Genomic DNA, 23970 nt, shown 5'->3' with positions numbered 1-23970 from the left:
AGAAATGGGAATGGAAGTAACATGCTCAAAGAATATTTGAATCTCGTCTTGTATGAGTTAAAAATGAGTAGATAAACTATTTCTGATATAGAAGAAAAAAGGAGCATTCTCAAAGTAATAGATTATTCTTTTTGCTCAGTATCCCTCAGATTTTCTGAAGGACAGGGAAGCACCTTTGGAAAAAATATGCGAGGCATTTGAGTAGTATAAATGCCTCACTCTTACTGAAACCAATAGAATAAACTGATATTTATCAATCCTTCAGCTGATCACAAGCTTGGGTCTATGGGATGCAACTTTGCTATGTGCTCTGAAGAATTCTATACGTGCCTGCCTTGGTGCCAAAAGTAATCTTGAAAATATGATACATTGTCCGAGGTATTTAGAATTAGTAAATTATAGCCCTTCCATGTATTTTTTTATTAATAGTTTGCAACTAAGAGAAAATAAAGTTTGTTTTCTCTTTTTCAACTAGGTTGCTTAGTTTTGAAATAGCTATTTCAAATGATGAAAATGTTCTCACAGTGCCTGGTGAACTGAAAATAAAATAAATAGATCGGAACCGCAAATAAATGAAATACTTCTTTTCGGAAAAAGGGTAAATACCAGCATTTGTTCCATTGTAATGTCTGAAAATAATATGTATGTTTACCCAAGATAGTGACATTGTGACTTTTAGAAAACTCAAGCTGACCTAAAAAATGAAAGATATGTTCTCTTAGGTTATACATGCTTGTAAAGGCAGTATTCTTTTGAAAATTACATTATGAAGAGGCCTCATTAATGCAACATTTTGCATTTTTAAATTACTTACCATCATATTTTAAGTTTAGAACTTAACATTGCCTGTCAAAATTTGAAATATAAGCTGAAAAAAATATTTACGTAGAAGAAACTGCTATGTAAAATTCTAAAAAATCCATTAAAAAGCAAGTATTTGTCTATGCTAATAAACAGCAGGGAAAAAAGGCTAGAGAAGTTACAAACTTGAAAACACTAGCCCCAGATCTGACAAGTTTTATATGCATTCTCCTTTGCTGGAAGTTGGAGGATATATCAGGAAGGTATTAGTATACTCTTCCCTCGCATTCACAACTGGCTGCAGTTGGAGACATCGGGCCTAGAGGACTTTTCCTTACAGTCAGCTCTGCTATCCCTAAATTCCATGTGCTTCTCTAATTTGTATCAGGGACACGTACCTACTTTTTAACCTGTAAGGACTATAACCCTTTCTCATCTGCCTAGTCCAGCTTACCCGTAAGGTACACACTACCTGGAGACCAGCAGGGGCTAATGAAGAGTCATTATGTGTGACATCTTACAACAGGATTTTCTGTAGGCCTTTGAGTGTACAGAAGCTGTGTAAAGAAGCTTTAATATAAAACAGGTTTTCAACAAGACGACTTCTGCCTGGCTACTCTGATGCAAAACTGTTATTGGCTGCCTATACAAGTCTAAGACAAAGATCAGTAATGTCAGTCAGGCTCTGAAAGCAAAAGGGAGAAAACCCAGTGGGAAAAGAGCAGACACAGCAACTTGCAGGCTCAATATCCAAGTGTAAAACAAATAATAGTATTAAATCTGGCCTAATCAATTTGCAAGAAAGACTTTCTGAGACGGCATACAGCAGGAGTCCTGTAGAGTTGCGGGAATGGCTAATTTGCTTCGGAAAAATCAAACAGATGTAAAATTTTGCAAAAAAATTAAGAAGAAAGTTTTGGGTTTTGGGACTGAAATGGTGCTGGACCTGTTCTTGCACAAGTGTTGAAAACTTCTAGGTGAGTGTTCTCAGGAGGAGAAGTCTAGTTCAGCAGTTCAGAAGTTCAACTTCTGGAGAGGAAAGCTGGAGCAAAAATCAGTGAGCTCAATTACAAATGTAGAAGTTCCTGATTTTAGGGAAAGAAAGTGTAAAATTTTTCACTACACATATTTCAGCCATACTGTCTGCTATGTCAATTATCCAGTTTGCATGTCTTATGGAGAGGGCATTAGGAACATTGGTGAAAAAGCCTATTGCGCTATCTTGATCCTTAGAATAAGTGTTTGCATTGATGACAACTCTGGTTTTGGTTTGGGAGTTGCTGTAACCTTTGCAAGTAGCAAGAGTGTGCTGGTGTGTTCTGATCTGAGATAGGTGTAACACAACCTCATTTTGTTCTGATTTTGTTCCCATATGAAAATAGGCACCCAGTGCTATCAGTTTTCAAAAAAAAACAGAGGAATGCTTACGTGGACAGAGTCAGCTGGTTCCTTGGCCTCTTGTGGTCCCACACTGAAATGTCCAGAGATTTATTACTAATAGCATGAGTCATAGAGAATGCAATCATAAGACTTCAGTATAAAGCTAAGTCTTAAGGTCTTCAAACATTTAGTCAGGGGAAGTTTCAGAAGCCAGGTGGCAGCTTAGGACTCATCTGTGATAATTCATGTGAATTTTCCTTACTGCTTTCATTTCAGTTGCACTCTGCCACCTGTCTCTATGTGTATTATGCATGATGCCTATCTTGGCTTTAAGACCAGAAGGTGCCAGGCTGTATGTGAATGGCCATATTTTTGGTGACTTCTAAATTTGATTCTAGCTTTACCAACCATGTGGACCTTACATGGCATTTGGGTGAATATCTGCTAAAATCAAACTCTATTAGCTGTTCTTACAAAGACAACAAAGCAACTTAGTTTGCAATGTTGTGCTTCCATTCAGGACAAATAGATACTTTCCTTTGGTGGCAAGCAAGCAGTAAGCAGTCCTGGTGGGAGAGCAAAGAAAAGCCTATATAAGACATTATATATGAAGACATATAGCAGGGCTATATTGCCTTCAGCAAACCAAGTATTGCTCAGGCAAACAGCCTGACATGCAGTTATTAATATCTTTGGTAATTTTTTTTTTTTTTAAGAAGGAGAGACTATGTTTGTGCAGCAGATCAAACGCTGTATCAGCCCTTGCTTAGAATGACATAGAACTAATTTCTAGCTTTACCGTTTGAAAGTGCTGAAAAAAACTTGCTTGAAAAAAAGACTATGGGGAAATATTATCTTTAGCTTATCCTCCTCTCATGCCTTCCCACAAGGTGGATATGGCACATTTACTAGACCAGTTCCCTACAGCTGAATCAGGAATTTATTTCAGTGGGAGCTGTCAAAAGCAGTCCATTTTGAAAATGAGACTAATTTTTTGATTGATTGATTGATGTTGATGTGAAGATGTGCACTTTCCAACTTGTAAGAAGTAATTTTTCTAGCAGGGTCCATTATCTCCCAAAATGTTTCTTTCACTTAGCAGACTAACTATAACTCTGTAAATAATATATATATATATATACACACATATATATTAATTCAATGGAATTGATTGATTTTTTGCAGTGTGGTCATGGCTTAAACTTACAATGTGTATTTCATCTCTTACAGTTTATCTTGCGTCTTGTATGAGCATATCGGAAACATTTATTATCACTTAATTACCATCAACAAAGTGAGTTCCTTTGGCTTAACATCTTGTATGTTAAATCAATGAAGTAAGCAATCTCAGAGTGCAGATTCGTAATTTTATCCAAGAGTTTACTCCTTTTCAATAACATTGTTCCACACAGCTTTATAATATAAAGGCACACAGGGATTTATTTGTGCTTTGCAGTATTGCCAATTATTTTAGATACAAATGCTTTTAACATCCCTGTGAAGTACATTTTTTCAGTCTTTTTAAGAACACTTTTGTCTAAATGAATGTACTCGCTTGTCGACTCATCTTACCCTGTCCAAAAGAAAATTTGAAGTTTGCTGTGCTGCAGTGTTAAGAACTATGACTACCATTTATTCTTTTTTAAGAGCTATGATACAGAAGCCAGCTTAATATAATTTAGTATTGCTTCAGCTCTCATTAGTTTGCACACAACACAACCTCTTCCATTCCTTTGTACATTCTGGGTTTGGCTGCCAAGAAATGAAGGAAAACCATCACCTATACAAATTGAAGAAACCTCAAATAAAGACAACTACTGTATTGCACTCACCACTTGCATACATATAGAAAAAGTGGTTCAGTGTGCAATCTCATAATTTATTACATTCCACAAAAATACATTCAAAATTTACATGAGAGGGGGAGGCTTCTGTAGCACACACTACAGCTTTTCCAATAATCAATTTTCCTGTATCTTAAGGCAAGAAACTAAGAACGATTTAGAGTAATATAAAGCAGAAATAATTTCATTTCCAAATTTGTTTGCCTTTTCTATGCAGAAATATGAAACAAATCTATAGTAGAGAAATTTTGTTCTTCTTTCTTTTAATCCTGATACTATTTTTTTCTGCCTATTGATCTATTTACAATATTTCTTTTGGAAGTTTGTGTGCTGCTTTCCTTGGTTGTTCAATAAATTTGTTTTTCCCAGGTTAACGTTTTGGTCAAATTCTCAACAACTCTGGAAATGGAAATAACTTCATTGGTTTCAGTAAAGCTATGGCAATTGACACACATTAGGACTTCATTCTGCTCTTTAAAGAAGAATAAAAGCACAAGAAAAAGTAGAGTATTTCAAACTACATCCTGCCTGTTTACTTCAGGATCCAGTAAATTCCAGTAAAAGTATTGCTATAAGAGAGGGTCATAGATTATAATTTTCCTTTTTCAAAAAAGCTCTGAAAATACTGCCTTACTTTACCATTTTGAGAACTGCATTTGCTATTTTTAGTCTTCTGTCTATTACAAGTGTGTTACAGACCTCTATTAGCATATGATATTATACAGTCTCTGAGCTGAGTATTTTGCTAAGAATGAGATAGTATTTGTTCAGCAGTTGCTCCTGTGATAACTATTTTATGGTCTCAGGATTTCCAACTTTTATGCATCAGTATGACATCCTTTATATTTTTTACTGTTTAAGTTTCTGTGTTTGGCACTGTTTTAGATGTTAACATCCTATCCCTAAATGCACAAAAATTTTATCCCTAATTGTATTTTCATTCCCTGTTGAATATTTGTTGCCATGGCATAAAAATACCACAAATAATATTTACAGGGAGTGCCTAATGGCATATATAGATCAGGACACATTTTGCTAAACAAACTTCAGCACTGACTAGTTCTGGCTCCTTTTTTTGTGTTTTATTAATGTCCTTTACATTTCGAATCTCCTGTGATTCAGCTGCTTACTAATCCAGGAGAGTATACTCTGAAAGGTCTTTTCACTAATTATTGCATATTGCATCCTGAGGGGGGTCGTTTGGGGATAAATGGGCAAAGCTAACCATCTGTGCCCTACAAATGAGTTTTTTGCTGTGTACTTCCTGACTTCACTTTAGTAAAGTACACCTTTACTTTACTGACCGTGCCTTTAACTCATTAATTTTGCCACTACCAAAATTTGGGGCTTCTCTGTTTATCAATCACAGTGTTTGTCAAGGAAACCTACCATTAATATGATATATGCTTGCATCAGGACAACATTAAGTTGATCTTTCATAATTTAATAAGTGATTGATACCTTGAAAAGACTGACATTACATGGAAGGATGTAAAAAGAAAGGAACATGTATTAGCTTTCTTTTCTGGCTGGATTTTGCCCACTGGCAAAAAATGCTTAAGAGAGATCCTGAATTGACAGGCAAGGGGTAAGTCTAACCTATGGAGTAAGCAACATGTTTGATGTCTTGATCTCTCAATCATATAAATGGGGACCTGGCACCCCTATTTCAAGCAGAGCTATTAATGGAAGAGGTCATGGAATATGCATTGTTCTGAGACTGTGACTGACAAATTAGTGAAAGCAGATGGACTAAAAGGAAAGCTCTTAATTTATAATATTCATACTTATATTCAACTAGTAATATTTATCCTTAAATACTGCAGCACTTGTGTTGGGTTTCACTGCTACTATGACTGTAAGGTTCTTTGGAAAGGCATAAAATCATTCTTTGCACCAAGGATAAACTTCCTCTCAGGCCTATAGCCAAGTATAGGACACATCTTCATAAGGCAATGGTATGAGCCCCAGGCCTCAAGCATGTTTTGCAAAAAAAGGTCAAAGGAAATATTTAACTTCTTACATTTCAGATTCTGTTGTTTAAGGTATTGAGTAGAATAGCAATGACTCTGTGACCTTTTGGCAAAATCTTCAAACAGTCATTGCAAACTCTACTTTCTGGCATAAATGCCAGTTAGCAAGAGCATATAGGAGAAGGAATTCCTACTGGATGACTGTCAGAAGAAAATCAACAATTATTTAAGCAAAGCAAGGACACATAAATGCATAAATGATTAAACCGAAAGAGTTTCCTGCCATGCTGATTGCTGAGAATACTCTTTTGAAGATCAACACTACTCACGTATAAGCAGAATGAGCCAGGTAGAATAGTACTCCACAGGAGAGTCGCCACTATATAATAAAAACAAGGAAAGCTGTAGTTCTTGGGGGGAGGGGGATGAAGGGGAAGTAATCAAATAGGCATAATATTTAAAGAATGCCCAATTTTAAAATGGCAGCTGCAAAAATGCTTTAGCCTGCCTAACTCTAGCTAAATACAAAACTTCTGGGAGAGCACTTTAGCTTTGCGGAATAAAGGCTTGAAGACATAACAATCTAAGGCATGTTTTGGCTCTCATCCAGACAAGCATTCAAGCATGTGATTCAGTTTAAGACTCAGTAATTCCACTGACTTCCTTTCTGGATCAGTAAGTACAAGCTAGACAGAAACATGGAAAGCTCTCTCTTTGCCTTCAAACCTTGAGGAGGAGAACTGCTGGTAACACCTGGTGGAGCTTGAGGGCTGATTTCCTAGGTTTCTATGCAAAGATGGGTAGGAAGGGAGAAGAGGAACTAAAATGGCCATGGAATCGTAATGAATTCAGTCACCATGATAGCAAAGAAGCAACTTTTTAATGGTTGCTGCATCAAATGGTGTTCAGAACAGAACTTGCCAGAGCTGTAAAAGATGTTTCTTTGATAGATGGCAATAGTCTGTAGAAATTGGGAAAAGATGTAAGGCCCTGATACTAGATCCCATCATAGAAAAATATTACTTTCTGTTGATATTGGTAACACACAAATGAAATTACTCTCAAGGTGTGTTTAGAGGGCTGCACCTATAGATAGCATAGAGTTTCTTATTGTCTCAGAGTACATTAATGTGGTTCTCTGATTTTATCTCTGAATTGTATCCCATCAGAATAAATACATTCTGACACTAATTCATATTCAGGGGGTTTTTTTGTTTGTTTGTTTCCCTTTGGTTGTTCCCTTTAAACTGTCTAGAAGAACTTAGGAATGAAAGAGCAGAGAGATCCTTCAATGAGTCTGCTCCTTTGACTTGCAGTGTTTTCCAGCATTTACTCCATAACAAGGCACTAAGAACATGTCTTTCCTCTAAAACTTACTCGTGATCCATGAAAATTTGATTTCAAAATTACTTATTTAAGGGTTCAATACTGAGACATCTATCTAGTTCAGAAGTATTGCTTTCTTTATGGGCTCCATTCCTTTTTTAGTCACTTCCATTAGTTTATGAAATCTTTACTCTCCATGGCTTCTCTCCTGAAAAAAAAATCTTTAAAAAAAAAAAAAAGCTTCTTTTTTACAAGAGTAGGATACAAATGGGAAAAACATCTGATTTTCTTCCCAATGTTATAGATTCTGACATTAAAAATGCTCTCTATGCTTCTAAGCATAGAAAAGGAGCTCAAATAGTATGCGTAATACACAACCTTAAATAGACACAGCATTCCAGTTGTGCAGCTACTGCATGATTTGTCCCCTTGAAAAGGATTTCCCTAGCACAAGAGGACAGAAAAATTAATTAGTGGAGCCAATGGAGAACAGCAGAACAAGAACCGTAGGATGAGATTTTGTTGGGCGAGGAGGCAGAGTTCTCTAAAGGAGGCTGTAATTATTGTGGCAAAGGAGACACTGAAGGAGCAGAATTGCAGAAACCATACAAATGAATGGGTGTAGAACTCAGCTCTGCACGATGTAGACAGTACTTGAATATGGATCTGAAAAAACACTTTATGCCTGAGATGTTGCTCAATAAAACATCCAAGGACTAGAGAGAGCTGGAGGTGATGGTATGGTTTTAGAGGGAAATTTGCAGCAGTAACAGAGAAAAGAGAATACTTACAGTCCTTTGTTGCACAAGAAGTAAAAGAGAAAGAGTTGAGGGGACACATCTGTGGAACGGGGCAGAAGTAGAGGCTGAATAAAATAGGATAAATAATGTGCAAGAAGAAGTATATTGCGCTAGAGAATGAAGACGAGAAATGGGTAGAAACAAAACATTACCTGGCAACAAATAAGGGAAGAGCAACACATCATACACACAAAAAAGAGAAGGAAACCAAGAAGCTAAGGATGAACAAAAATGGAATACAGGATGTCACAGGAGAGAACAGTCTGAGGAGGATGATTTGCTTACAGGAGTAACGAATGGAAGGACTAGTGATGCCTATCAGCACTATTGAGACTAGTCAGAAAGCCCAGAGGCAAAAGGAGAAAGGACTGATCAAGAAAAAAGCTGTGTGCTAGAGGTCAAGCAGTTAGGGATAAATTGAGAGTAACCAAAAATTAACCAGGTTAGACTTTGGCTTTTTGGGTTTTTTTTTGGAGGGGAGGGTATTTTGCAAATAGTGAAAGATCCTTCAGACTTTCCAGGATTCTGAAAGACATAGATATAAAGTTCTCGCAGGGGAACATACTGTTGAAGGATGAGCCACCAGTGTGATACAGCCATGAAGAAAACACTGGCACTAGCCATTTCCCTATTTTCCGTGGAAGGTGAAGATATTAGCACCAGTTTCTAAATCCTTCGTGAGATCTCAGTATGTTGTATGCTTCTGGTCACTTGTTTTCAAGAAAAATGAGTAGATGAGGACTGCTAGGAAGATCATGGAAATGGAGGCAAATGTCTTCAAGAGATCACATTGTGTAATTGTAGTGGGTTGACCCTGGCTGACAGCTAAGCTGCCACCCAGTTGCTTGCTCACTCCCTGGCCCAGCCAGACACGAGCGAGAACTGGAAGGGTAAAAGTGAGAAAAACTCATGGATTGAGATAAAGAGAGTTTAATAAGTAAAGAAAAAAAGAAAAAAACACCCCAAGTAATGCAAAAGCAAACACTCACCACCTCCCACCAGCAGACCGATGCCCAGCCAGTCTCCAAGCAATGGTTACCTTTGAAAAACTCCCCCCCTCCTTTTAGTGCTGGGTATGATGTTATATGGTATGATGTATCTCTTTGCTCAGTTTGGGTCAGCTGTCCTGGCCATGTTGTCTCTCAATCTCTTGTGCACCCCCAGCCTACTTGCTGGGGTGGTAGGGGAGAGTAGAGTGAGAAAAAGAGAAGGCCTTGCAAGCACTGTTCAGCAATAGCTAAAGCATTGGTGAGTTATCAACACTGGTTTGGTCACAAATCAACATAGCACCGTACCAGCTACTATAAAGAAAATTAACTCCATCCCGACCAGACCTAGTACAATAGTCTAGCAAAATGGAGGCTGAGAGAGACTGCTGTCTACTTATCGAAAGGGAACCCAATGAAGGAAAGAGCTGTTTTAGACTGAAGAACACTATTGAAAGCATATGCACACATAAACAAGAAGTGGTCAAGGACTTGTAAGTTCGGGATCTAAATTCTCTAAGAATAAAAATACCGTTCAAAATAAGCAATAAAAAATAGTGGACCTTTGCAGATAAAACCAACTTGCACAGGAACTAAATTTTCTTAATTATAAATATCACATCTCAAGGATTCAATGAGAAATTTGTAAGCAAATCTTAATAAAGAAATTTAGATATATGGTATAAAGGCAAAGACGTGGAATTTTAGCTTTCAGTACTTTCCTTCACATGTAACTTAAATATTGTAAAGATCTATGAATATTTTCTTTTGACTTATAGTTTTTGTGAGAGCCAAACCAGCAAAATCAGCAACTTTTCTGCCTTGTTAAAGAAAAGTTTTGTAATTTGCTTATACGTTTGCTTCTTTAAAGAGAAAACAGTACTACTGTGACTTAGATATTACTCCGTGGTAACTGTTCTTGAAGTGCTTCATTTTAACTTCGTTATAAGAAAACAGCATTCCTTTTCCAAACAGATTATTGTGTATATCATAACTCTTAATTGCATTTTTGAATAACATATATTCACTTACAAAGGCTTTAATCCTTAACATAGAGTTGCAGGTTATCAGGACACAAGCTACAGATAAAAATATGGACGTATATAAATACGAGCTGCTCCCTTGTCCAAAGTTCAAGCTTCCATAAAACAAGAGTAAGTATCAGAGATGTAATGAAGACAGAGAGGAATTGGTTAATGGTTAAACAGAGTAAGAAATGAAAAACTGACACTAGCCAAAGGAAAGTTTTAAATTATAACAATGTGTGTTCAAGGCAGGAAAATAATTTGTCAAAGCATGTAAGTGAGCTAACATTCCTTGTGTTGTTGAATGATAGTTTGGATGAAATAATTAAGAAATTCGAGTAGAAAATGGCCCCGAATTGCTGAAAGGAATGTGTTAGGTGATCTACTGGATGTTAAGAACCTCTTTCTCTATAAACAAATGGAATATCCTTTAGAGTATGCATGTAGTATATTTTTTATATATTTTACAATCAGTACAAGTTCTCTATTACTTCTAAAAACTAAGGTTTTATTTTAAATTAGCAATGATTATTTAATTACAGTAAAATAGTTACCCATGATATTTAAGGAAACCATAGATCAAGATGTCATTAATCATTAAGAACACAGTGTTCCATTGTCATCACTGTGAACAATTATTTAAAAAAGGAAACAAATGACAAACTAATGATAACCCTGGCCCATTATTCATTGGGTACTGTAATGTATTATTTTCCTCACCTTGAACACTTTGTTCTACCGTGTAAATTTGACAATGCATTTGCACTGGAACTCCCTCTCAAATCAGCTTTTTAAGGCCCCATAATACTAATTATGAAACACAAAGCTGTCCATAAATGCTTATGGACCCAACATATTTTCATTTGTAGCCACCTCATCACATTTGATAAAAACTGGCTTGTAAAATGATCAAAATGTTTACCTACTGTAAAATGTTTCTAATACATTTTAAATAATTTTGTTAAAACATGTTTTAAAAAATTTAAACATGGGATTAAAACATGTTTTCTTCAGCCGTATCCAACAAATCAGATTTTAAATTTCTTTAAATATACTTTAAGTTTCCCCATAAGGCTACTTTTGAACTTCAATTAAATAAAAAAAAGGCAAAAACCCAAAATAGGATATTTTTTAAGGATTGGCAAATCGAATCAAAACAGTTAGTATGCAGATTTTTAAAAAAACAAAACCAACACCATGACAAATTTCAGATCAAACAATATTAACTGTGGAAAAGTTACAGTCTTTCTGTCATACTATAACAAAATGATTTAGCTCTTTTGACCAGAGCCAAGCAGTTAATATTTCTTTCCCATTACATTCTTGTATGTTTGGAAAATATTTATTGTATTTATATATACTTAATATTTTGGTTTCACATATTTTCGAGTTCCGTTTGTTGTGGAAATAGTAACAGTTGAGCCTTCTTTTTAGACACACTTTGGGTAACAAAACCACGGCATGTTCCATACTGAAATAGTTCAGAAGATGGATGAGAGATTACTTGCTCTGGCCTTACTTTAATTTAGATTATCTACTTATCATTCATTTACATACGTCTTATTTAACAGGTTTTGGACACACACGGGTGATACAAGGGTCTGGCACTGCTTTCCATTATTGAGTGTGGAATTTATGTAGTGATTAGGTTACTATTTCGGCTATATCTTTGTGTTTTGGAAACAAAATAATTGCAATGTATTTAAAACATTTTCTATTTAAGAGAGTAACAAATATTTGTTACAAATACCCCTGAGAAGTCCCCTGTGACACATGAAAGTATTACTCTCCTGACTTTGCCGGTAGATGCTTTAATAACAGTTAGGTGGCTTTCAGCAAGTTAGCTGCAAACCTGGCAATGTATGGATTGACCTCCCATTTTCATATTTTACCACTGCACAGTGCTAGCTCTTGTTTTATTATGTTCTCTGGTCCATTTTTAAATATTCACTTGCAATAGTATGTAAATAAACTACTGCTAAAGAACCATCATTTGAGTCAGTTAATATAAAAGTGTTGCACATATGATAAGAAATAAAACCTTGGATCAAAAGCACAGTTGCAGATAATTAACCTAGCTCTGTGAAGGAACTGTATCAGCTTAAATCAAAGGGCTTGTGACTTTGGAACAAAGGTTCCCAGGCTGTGCACCGTGAAATATTTGCTGATGGTCAATGCAAAGCTCTCGCCTCCTCCTTATTTCCAGTTGCCAGACTCCACTGACAGAATTCTTAAATGCATCACTTCTCACTATTAGATTTACATACACTATGTAAAGAAGTATAAATATATACTATATCTAAATATTATATTTAAGATCTATACACGTAACTATAGCATTTGATGTATTCGATGCAGAGTTTCATATATATGCTACCACAATAATGTAGGTAATGTTTTAGTTGTAGGTAATTCATAGAATTTGGGTAGCAAAAAGTAGCCAGGGGAAAGATCTCCAGGACGGAAAACAAAACAAAAGTTCTTTAATATTGTCCCTGCATTAAAGTGCAGTCTGCACTAAATAAATAGGGAGATAAATAAATAAATAGATAAATAAATAGGGAGCCCAGGATGAGTTCAGATTTTTGGAATGTGTCTTCAGCATCTGATTTTCTACCAACTGTTTTGTAAAGTGATTATAAATTTCTGCAAGCTACAAATGAGTTGGTCTTTCAATCTACACACGACAGGTAGTGTTGTCTTGATTGGACATCTTGTCAAATTGGTGTTAGTTAAGTCAGTACTAAAGCAAAATTCTGTAAAATCAGATTGTGACAAGCTACCATCTTGGTTGTGTCTTTCAGAAAACACACCTGAAAAGTATTTGTCTGCAATATCAGCTCTATCTTCTTCTGAACAGCCATTTCTTTTGCCTTTTAAAGAATGAGATGGGACTAATCATCTTCTTCCTATGGTAACTACAAAGTCAATGTTAATTAGATAGTAAACACAAATTATTTATTTTTACTATTACAGCTGCTACTTGCCTCTGGTCACTTTAGAGAGTGGATCCTCTCCTGCCATGATATGCAGTCCCCCATTGCTTCATAGGCCCGGGTCCCTTACTTTATTCTGTCTTTGACTAGGTTCAGTCTGGTCAAGAATGCATCTTGGCCCTAATCTCCCTGATAACCCTCAAGTTGTTGGAATTGTTGCATTTAAAGACCTCCATCAACTGCCATATGTCTTTGCAATGAAAAAACCACCACGTGAACATTTTTAAATATGTATGCTGAGTTATGTATATGAGATGCCTCCTTCCATTCTCACTCCAGTTGCATGTCTCAGAAAACTGGCCCTGCTTCTAGGGCCTATGTGCCCCGCTTCTTTTCTCCTTGTGCCCCTTCAGTCAAATCTGTTTGCTAAGGTCTGATATTTCTTCTCTCTCTCCCCCTAGCGAAAAAGTGGTAAGTGTCCTCTGATTCTTGTTATAAAACTCCTTTTTTTCCTCTCCCAAAAATATTGTAATTTTTGAGCCTTTGGCTAAGGCTTAAATGTTTAACAACTGCTTGTTTTAAACCAACTTCCAAAAACAATTGGTTTGTCTTTCCCTACATTGTCATATATTATTTATAGTACAGCAGTACTGAAAGGCATCCAAATTAAGGATCCAAGTGGAGACACATTAAAACTGCAATTCACATTCCAAAATCTTCCAAGGAGAAGGAAATCTCCCTTCCTCCCTTTAGTGGTTCACTTTGAGCAAAATCTTATCGATAGCAGGAGGAAGCTTTCCTGCACACAAAAAATTACATCTAAAATGACAAATAATATTTCTACAGGGCTTAAGGTAGAAATTCCATAGTAGCAGGGTGGTGGTGGGGAATTTTCAGTATAAGAGACTTTGAAATTTGTGATTTTTTTGTATACTTTAAAAGAATTGTAGGTATTTTACATTAAGCAGTTGAACCTTTCTCTCGCATTATGTTCTATATAACTGGCCTTTTTAAAAAACACATTTTTTATACAGTGTGTGACTCTGAGATACAGTTTTAATGTGTCTATATGATTTTATGATTCATCAAATATACCTGCCCCACTCATTTACCATATGTATATATATATGTAAACAATGTATCTATAGTATCTTAATAATATCTGATTCTTTTTTTCAGAATAAACCTTGTGTATATCTACTGTTTACCCTAATGGTCACTGTTTTTCTTCTGTTCTAGTGCTTATGTACCAAAGACAGCAGCAGGTCATTGCAAGTGGGCGGAAGTTCTGAAAGATCTGGAGCAGATCAAGACATCCAAAGTAAGTTCATAAAAAAGTCAGCATTTCATATAATCATAGGAGCAGACATAATTGAATATTTTGCACTGTATTCAGCTAAGAAGTGTCAGTGACTGGGAGCAGGAAAAGGGATGGTGTTTGTGTAATGCTGTTTCATGGGTGGAAGCAAAGGAATAGAAGGTTAAAGGGAATTGGAGTTGAGCAAATATGGCGGACTCTAGATTAAATATTATTTTCTTTCTCACTTTTTCTAAGAAAAGGGGCAGTGGGCTTGGGAGTTAGCTCCTTCGGAGAAAGTATTGCGGGACTTGATTCTGATGAGTCCTCCTCACAGTGAAGCCCATCCTGCAGGTTACTAGGTGACTTTAAGATCCCCTGACTTGCTGTATGGATTGGGCCTTTGAACTTGGAGCTAATCTCTAAATTATAATCTCTAAATCTGTTCGTTAATGTTCATAATTCTAACTCTTGTTTTCTTTTAGGACATTGATGTCAGTTTATATACTGCAAACACAGATGAAGATGTAAGTAAACTTGAAATTTGACCACAACTGGTCTAATACGATAGCTTCATTTCTTTACTAGCAACTTTCTCCTAAGGCAGCCTTGATCTAATTTGAGAAAAGTTTCAGAAATTGAATTATTTGCCTTGGAAGGAACAGTTTTGTTAGTTCAAGTACTTATGACAAATTATGTAAGCAGGTATTAATTATTTTTATTGAATCACTTGCTATTAAAACTAATCAATTAAAAGGGATGATCCAAAATGATCTTGTGAAAGCAAACAGAGCTAAAATAATGTTGGCATCTGTTTGTAATTTGAGAGAGAAAAAAGTGACAAAGAAAATACTTCCAAAGATGATTATTTAACACCATGCACTATTTAATGGAATAAAATACCAGAGAAGTGGAATATGGAGAGTAACTGTCAGCATCTACCTGTGCATGTCTCTGCTTTTGCCGTCCACACACACATTCTCTTAACTGAACTGAGCCAGAGAGGTTAATCCACTATAATGGCCGATTTAATACCTGGTAATGTCAGGAAGATTTTCTTTAAGTGGGACAGTCTGATATGAAAGTCAGACAACCTGGGACTTATTCTTGACTTTATTGTTGACTTGATGGAGAAATCAGTACCTCTGCTGCTACTTTAATTTGTGAAATAGAGGTAATATCTACTTTCTCTTCTCCCCTACCTATTCTGAATTCAAATCTCTGAATGAAAGTGCTAGAACTACTGAGAATAATACTAATTTAATTCCACTATGTTTAATTATATCCCAAATTCCTATCCTAATTAATTATTTTTCTATGTTCTTCATCAAGACACTACGTTTCACCTCATCTTAGCAAATCGGCTGGCCTTTATGTTGTTAGCTCTCACAGCCAATTTTTGCAGATATTTAAAAGTATTTGAGTAGTAAGAAGAGATATCCAGTAAATAAAAATCAGCCACTTTGTGGTAAATCATATCTTACATTCACTTATTCCTTTTTAATCGTAAAACTATTACAACTTCATTTTTTTCAGAAAGAATGCCAAGAACCTGTAATGAGATGCTTTTTCTTAGAGATGAAAGTGATTCTTCAAGAATGTCTTATCAAAAACTGTAGTAAAACACAGGATGTATTGAACATATGCAAAAATGGAAATGCAAGCTTAGAAAATAAGGTAACACCAACAGTCTGTGGAAAAAAGGCAAATCAAAAGAGTTTCTTTAGTAGCAGAAATACCTCTTTTGTTATAGAAAAGGTGGGATGGTACAGATGAAAGCAAATGGGATCCAGTAACCTGTACATATAACAATGAAAAAGCTACACATACAACGATGACAAAGCAGAATTTAGTGTTTTTTAGAAAAACACTTTCAGGATTCCCATCAAAGAAAATACTTTTGACTGTGCATGCATACATGTATCAGGGTGTTTGAATGTGTATGTATAAATAACAGTTTGTAACTTAAGTATCTAAAGTCAGGTATGCTCAGACACATAGAGAAAAGTATGCTAATTTTCAAAGGGATAGCCACTTGCATCTCTCACTGAAGTGCTGTGCCTTTGAAAGCTGATCCTACTCAGAAAGCAAGCCAGGAGCTGCACAGAACATAAGTACTGTGGAAGTCTTCAGCAATGCTTTCTGTAGCCATTGACTGCATTGGAATTATTCACAAAAACAGGAAAAACAAGGGTTAGTTCTCTATCAGAACAAATAGATCAGTATTTTTACTATTGCATTTTCTTTTTCAGTTGAATTCTACAACATCAGCAAAATGCAAAGAATGTGAAGAGTATGAAGAAAAAAATTTTACAGAATTTATACAGAGTTTTGTAAAGGTTATACAGAAGGAATGCAAACAGTGACCAAAAGACACAAGCTGGGAACCAAGATCCTTCCATGAACATCCTCAGAGAAATTAGATTATTGCTAACAATAAACTGGAAAGACATCACTTACATAGCATAACACGTAAACAAAGAATAATAAAATCCCTGTAGTTCACAATGTATTCATAACTGAACACATACAAATGATATTACTTATGAAATATAAATGAAAGGAATTTAACAGGGTTTAAAGCTTCTTCTTGACTTAAAGTGTCTTTATTTGTTTGGTAAGTCCATCGGAAAAGAAATCCTGCCTACCTTACCAAACTTTCAACAAAATTCTTTAAGAAGATCTCAGGATATCTGCAGTGGGAACCTCCTCATGAACATCAGTTCAGGGCTAACTGAATGGGGATGCAGTGAAACGCTCTTCTATTATTATTATTAATATAAAATTATCATACCTTGTTAAAGCATTTGGCTATAGCTATTTTTGTTATCTGAAATCTATCCCTTTACCATCTGTGCTCCCAGAGGATCCTAGCTCATCTCCTACTTCTGTAGTTAGTCATGTCTGACAGTTTTCCATGCTATTTTTTCTCACGAACAATTCCTTCAATGAACTAGTGTCAAAACACAAGCTGAGTGCTATGTGTCTTAAAGGTCTATTGGCTGTCTCTTAATATATTTATTTCTACTATGTCTTTCAGGTAAACCTAATTACTTGTTTTACCTAAGAATTCAAAGTCAAAAATTAGAATATTTAGTTAAAGATTCTTCCTTGCCTTTTTTCCCTTTTGTACAATGGTAGCATAAGGCTATTAAAAGTTATCTCCAGCCTTCTCAACAGATGGTAATGCTGGTGCTGCGTTCCACCGTCCAATGACAGAACATGCTTTGTTAGTTCATTTGTTACCTCTGACACAGACACTACCTGAGTCATTATGGTAATTACTACAGTTCCTTTAGCAATTACCAAAGATTTAAATCTAAATTTCAACCAAAGCAAAGTAGTGTAAATTTAATTCTCTGAATAAAGGAGGTGACCAAGTCTCTTACACACTTAAAAAAAATAATTCTATGTGGTAGAAATCTTTCCTATGTAGTAGAGTTTGTAACTTTGGTCTCGTTTTGGGATAAGAACTTTGAAGGCAGGAATCACTTTTGACCAGTTATTGGAAATCATGATAACTGTATTTCTAAGACTCAATGCGAAGTCACCTGTCCCCTGGTAGTTCTGAAATGTTGCAGTTTTCTTTCAGCTCTTTCTAAAGTAACTGCTTTCTTCATGATTCATAACCATGTCATACCAACTGCTATCCATAATAAGTAATTCTTTCCTCCAGGCCCCTCCATTTCTCCATCTTCATTTGATAAATGAGTCATTCAGCTGTCCACTTACCAGGAAGGAAGTCTCAATCTCATTATGGCAAAAAATACACTGCCTGGTACTCCCTTATCGTTGGTTTACTCCCAACGGTCAATCTTCAGCACTCTGAGGAGCTGAATCTCCAGTAAACTACAAGAGAAAGAACATAAACGTGAGCGCAGTGGATGTCACCTTCCAGGTGACTTATAGACTAACTGACTGGTAACTTCATAAGCACATTGATATCAGGATTAAACAATGGCAGAGGTATCACAGAAGAAATAAACAAATTATTTGCGACTGCAAAACATCAATGAAAGAAGTGTTTATTACATAGCTTGGATGAAGTAAACTGGTCCTACATTTTAAAATTTTCCTTAAACCAATGGTATGCATTGAATATGATTTTCTCTTACCTGATGTCACATGCATAGGCAAGGTAATACCCAGCTACAGCTGTGGTCTTTAATCAAAGAGATAAAGGGATTTTCCTTTTTTCTAGCTTTGAGGGAACTTGAGACACAGTCCAGCAGTATTCATGATGGGAGAAACAAACTACTCCTTTGCTCAGATAGTTTTCTTTATCTTGGCCATTGTGAAAATCAGTTATGTGATTAATTTTATTCTGTTTTTCATTAAATCATTTACCAGTGGCAAGTATGTTAAATACCGTGAATTTGTCTTTCCCAAAGAATATTGCTAAGTCTGTGACCACTCTGCTTGCCACTTTCTGTTGGGCATTGGCCATATCTCTCATTTTGTTTCACCTCCACCTGTTTCAGATGCGTATTCTAGAACCAAAAAAGGCCATTTGCTCATCTGGTTCTCCAGTATTTCTCCTGGGGTTTTCTTTTTCCTGAGAGCTAAGCTGCCAATTGAAAGCTTTACTACATCCTGAATCCTATGGTTATAAGAAATTATCTGATCAGTATAAAGGATGGACTAAATTAAGGCCAGGTTGGTATTTTTTTTGCTGAAGGAATTCATACATATCCCAGAGGAAAAGATTCAATATGACTAAGACATGTACGAATCTGATCTGACTTGTTAGTACCGCAGGCAGAACAGTAAAAACTAATTCAGGGTGCCTACTTTTGAAGTAAACATCCCTAGGTTGAGGAAGGTATTTCTTCTACACAAGGTCTAGTCATTTGTGTGGCATTTACTATCTAATCTTTTCCAACTAATGTTAGTAAATGTTAAGAAAAAGATTAATACTGTATTTTCTCCAATTAATCCAACGCAGTTTGGTTGATGACTAAGGTAACTCATAGCAGGGTGTTTCTATGTTCAGAAAGAAAAATATCTCTACCTTTTGACACCAGAAGAGAATAATAATGCTCTTCCACAGAAGTTTTGGACTACATAATTCTGTGCTCCTGACTTTGCAATAATTAAAATCTATTTTTCCTTTCCTGGTATTCTCTATCCATACTTCTGTGTATATTTTAACAGGATAATGCAAGTAGCACTAGTGCAGATGATGTCTAACATCCTCTGCCTTCTTGTTGTTTTATTAGACCCAGAAGATAAATATGGGTTGCTCATCAATAGAACGTTGTCTCCAGTGGCTCCGAATATTTGAGCACCTGTTGAACAGGTACTGTGCAGATACTTTCACAGGAGACGTTTGGAAGTCCTCACAGTTTAAAGTCAGTTCTGGATCAGCATCAGTATATTTATACAAGGACTATTAGCTATAATACCTCCCTCTTAAAACACATAAGCAAATTTAACCAATAATTTCTGCAATCCAGATTTTCTTTTAAGCAGTCCATCTACACTGCATGATCAACAGATTGCAGTTTCTGCAATGTCCAACTGTCTTTTACAATTACAGGGCATAGTATGTCTCATCAATTTCATTTCCCTAGTAGACATTTGGACCTTAAAAGTGGCATCTGACAGTTTCCCCACAATTTTTTAATTCAGTTCAATTTCAGACTAAGGTTATACAGTGATTTAATTAAGCTACACTGAGTAGTAGTCTGAGCACACTGAAGGAGTATTCTCCTCTGATACCCAAAGTAAGCTTTCACATCCAGAGTGGCCTTTCTTAGGCCACCTATGTGGATGCATAAGTCTGTAATTAATCACTGCCCAGAGGCAGTGGTCCATTTGTCCCTTCTTTAACCAAGGAGATGCTATTTTAATGGGCAAGATGCCTTCAGTGGGAAGAGCCAGCAGCCGTGGGAACCTTAAGCAAGTAAAGGGCAGGCTAATAGAGTACTGCAGGTCTCTATTAGCTGTACAGCCCATCAGTACAGCTGATGGTCTGTTTTGCTCAGACAGAAACAGGTGACTCCTCATTTGACCTGAGTGATGGTATGAGTGGTTTCGTCTTTTTCTCCATTCAAATCCCCTTTTAAAGGATTGATATCAGTGTTCACTGATGCTAGTTCATTTCGAAGTGAGAACTTTGTGAAAGCCAGAATCATCAATGGCAGCGGAAAAAGGCAAATTCTGAATTGCATCTACCTCTCCTGTTGGGAGCTTCACTGTTTTTGGGAAAATAAAAAAAGAAGGGATTCTTTGCCTGCAGTGAAGTAGCTGGGGGCTCAACAGCAATTTCAGATTATCCATCTTGTTCATATGGCTATGTGAGGAAAATAATAGTTAGAAACATACTTTAGGATCCATTCCAGCTCCATGTGGCAAAAGCTCAGATAGACAATGAACATTTGAGTCAGTCAGCCCAATGTACAGTGGTAACACTTACAAAGGAGGGCAAACAGTGTACTTGCTATATATATATCAACAAGGCATTCTCTATAGCTAAAGCAGTGTTTCAACTGCTTCAGCCCTTCAACCAAGGGTCCAGATCCAATAGAAGCCAAGGAGGGTAGTTACTGTGGAAGCCAGTACAGTGTATGTTGATTTAATCTCCTGAAAGCAACAGCCTGCTCTTTGTTTTTCCTGCTGCACCTTTCTGAACAGGCCCAACAGAGATTTCAACAGAGATTCAGGGGTTTTTTCCTAAGTCTAGTTTAGCACCTGAAAAATAGTGATATGGTTACATGCCTTAACAGAAAATGTCACTGAGTTACCATTGCCTGCATGTTTTGCCAGTTATATTTTTGAGTACCAAAGAACTGTTCCATTTTTCAGTACTTCTGCCTCTAAGTAGGAATACCAGACATGCAGGTGCAGCAGACCATAGGGATTCAAGCGGCTACAGTGGAGCAACAATATTAACCTCCTATCACACCAGAGGATCCGTGACTGTTTCCAGAAGTATCATCTGTTTTGTAAAGCAAGGTAAAGGACATTTGCATTTACACAGAAAATTACTGCTCAGTAGGTTATGGCCTCCAGGTAAACTGACTAGGACAGAGGCATGTTGCAAATTTGCTCTACTATGACACATAGCACTAGATAATCACATCACTACCCATTCCAAGTATGTACATCACATATACAATTGTTAGTCAACTCATTTGTCTAGACAGCTGCATCACAGATATTGTGGTTCTACTGTCCACTAAACCCAAACTAAGTGCCCTGTCACCCTTGTGAATCTCTTTCTCTGCCTGCCATCCTTTCCTAGGTTGTGGGCAACACCACAACAGGATGGAGCTATTAATATTTTGTTGCATTTCTCATAGGAAGAATATGGACAAATATATAGGAACAATATATTATAATAAAGTCATCTAAGATTAGCCTAGCTGTAATTATCAATAACTCCAATATCATAAGATTTGCTTTTCTCCCAGTTATACTCAAAGGTGACTGAGGTGCCAACCTCTTCCTTGTAGTATTGGAAAGACAGGAAAAATGAAACAGGAATGAAAGCAAACAGGAGGAAGGAAAATAAGTGAGACCCATCTTAAATTATAACAGTGAAAGCAAAATTATTCCAACTCACTGTGAATCTACTGCATCAGTTCTGAGTAGCAGAATTTGGCAAGGAGCTGGATGGAAATAAGGATATGCCTGCAATTGCAAAGTTAAACAGTAAATTTCAAAGAGTACTTCCCACAACTGCAGTCAAATCGTTCACCTCTTCCCCCTAACAGGCACCAAAGGGGGCTTTCCCATCCCAAGATCCTTGGAAATTCCCATCCTGAGTCCCTGAGCCAAGGTCATGCTGGGATGTCTTGGCAGAAGGATTAAGAATGTGAGAATTAACTAACTGCTCAGAACAAGTGGATGAAGCCAAAGCAAGAGATACAAACTTTATTGTATCCTTAAGTCAATGTTGGTGTTCTTGAGAATAGAAATAGTATTAATTTTTATCCAAAGTGGCCTTCACTTGCAGCTCATCCATATGAAGGCATACCTTACTAGCAATAGAAACAGAAACACACCAGAATTTCTGTACAGCATCAGGAGGCTGATCAACATGACACTGAGCCATACTTAAAAGGGGACGATTCTGTAGTGTGTAAAGACTATACCTTCTCTAGAGGCAGAAAAGAAACAATTAAACTTTGCTACTATGCTTTCTGTGGAATATTACTCACATGCACTTAAGGAGGAAAAGAAAGCCATCAATGAGTAGGTTATGTATTTTGCAATAAGACCAAATCAGCATCTCTAAGCTGTTTCCTTCCAACTATTTTCCTCCAAAACCTGGAAACGTTGGAGAATTCTCATCTCCTTATCAAAAGGCTTAATTAAGGCAATAATCAACACCTTAAATAAAGACATAAAGAAATAAAAATCTTCCAAAACCTCGCCCTCTTCTGAATGCTTATAAGAAGTGGTATTTTTCTTGGTCAAGTCAAGCTGATCAGGAATCAACTGGATTTGTAAAAATGGGGAAAAAGATGGGCAAATACAGATCACCCAGATAAACCAACATGCTATGTAGCTTAATATATCCTCCAGCAACCTCACTTTCCTTTCATATGTCTCACATCAACCGCTTTTACAGCATAAAAAGGATTATCTGCACTTTCTGTTGAGCAGAAGAGTATTTGTCAAAGTTACAGGCTTTAACAAAGTTTGCAGCTGACTGAAACTCTTCTGCCTTACGTCACTTTTCCCTGTGCCATTAGCTTCTTCATCATAAAAAGAGGTTCAGTAATTCTGATTTCCTACTTTGTGATTACAGTTTTATAAAAATAGTGCTTTCTTTAAACGTGATGAAATAGAGCTGAGAATTGGCCAAAGTTTATTCAGTGCCAAAACTTTCTATATCTTTCTGTAAGTGGTTGTGCCTTTCAAATTAAATAAACGTGCATAATATGTGATATGGAAAATTATCTGATGCTCAGGTAGTCAACATGCAGCACATATATATATAAAAATAAAAAATATTTTAATAGATATTAAAAAGCATATGTATATATATGCTTTATTTTATGTTTTGATTGTTCAATCTTCCTATGAATCTGTATTTTCTGGTGTTTTATTTGCTCTATCCAGATGGTAAATTTACCATTATCTAACCTGAACTGATTTTTCTTTTTCTAGTAAAAAGAAATCCTTTTTTTTTTAATGTTATCTAAGTTATATTTATGACCAAATATGAACAGCTTTTTTATATGATGATACATTAATGGTGTTGCTTTTGAACAGACACTGGTCAAACTCTAGTATGAGATATGCTCTATGCCAGAACATATTAAATAATGAGAACTGTGGTTATGTTAGAATATAATAATAAAATAATAATAATATAATAATACATAACCATATTGTTTATGACATATAATCATAATCTAATAATAAAATAATGTTGCTTTAATACAATATAATCACATTGCTTTATGTGTTCATTCCCATACTGTTTATTATCAATAAAATTCCTAACTCTGCTTATTCAACCAATGCAATTTTTTTTGGTGGTTTGCACTGCACATTCAATCTATGTTGGCAGGTACATAGTGTGAGTACTAGCCACATAAAAAATCCAGATCATTTTTGCGATACCAGCAAGGTAAAATGTTCCATCT

General features: G+C 36.1%; 1 protein-coding gene across 1 annotated transcript in view; it reads left to right on the top strand.

The window, feature by feature from the left end:
- The window catches only part of IL15 (interleukin 15), a 28599-nt gene extending 11660 nt beyond the window's left edge, over positions 1-16939 (top strand). Inside the window, exons 4-10 of the mRNA XM_072863411.1 lie at positions 3412-3475; positions 10166-10264; positions 12940-13049; positions 14311-14392; positions 14854-14895; positions 15905-16045; positions 16621-16939. Coding sequence (XP_072719512.1) covers positions 3412-3475; positions 10166-10264; positions 12940-13049; positions 14311-14392; positions 14854-14895; positions 15905-16045; positions 16621-16734 — 652 coding nt within the window. The 3' untranslated portion in view covers positions 16735-16939. The remainder of the gene's footprint in view (positions 1-3411; positions 3476-10165; positions 10265-12939; positions 13050-14310; positions 14393-14853; positions 14896-15904; positions 16046-16620) is intronic.
- The last annotated feature ends 7031 nt before the right edge of the window (positions 16940-23970 follow it).

This window comes from Ciconia boyciana, chromosome 5 (genome assembly GCF_034638445.1).
Source record: "Ciconia boyciana chromosome 5, ASM3463844v1, whole genome shotgun sequence".
Taxonomy (NCBI): Eukaryota; Metazoa; Chordata; class Aves; order Ciconiiformes; family Ciconiidae; genus Ciconia; species Ciconia boyciana.
Note: the sequence above shows the minus strand (reverse complement) of the source record. Positions and strands in the feature narration are given on the sequence as shown.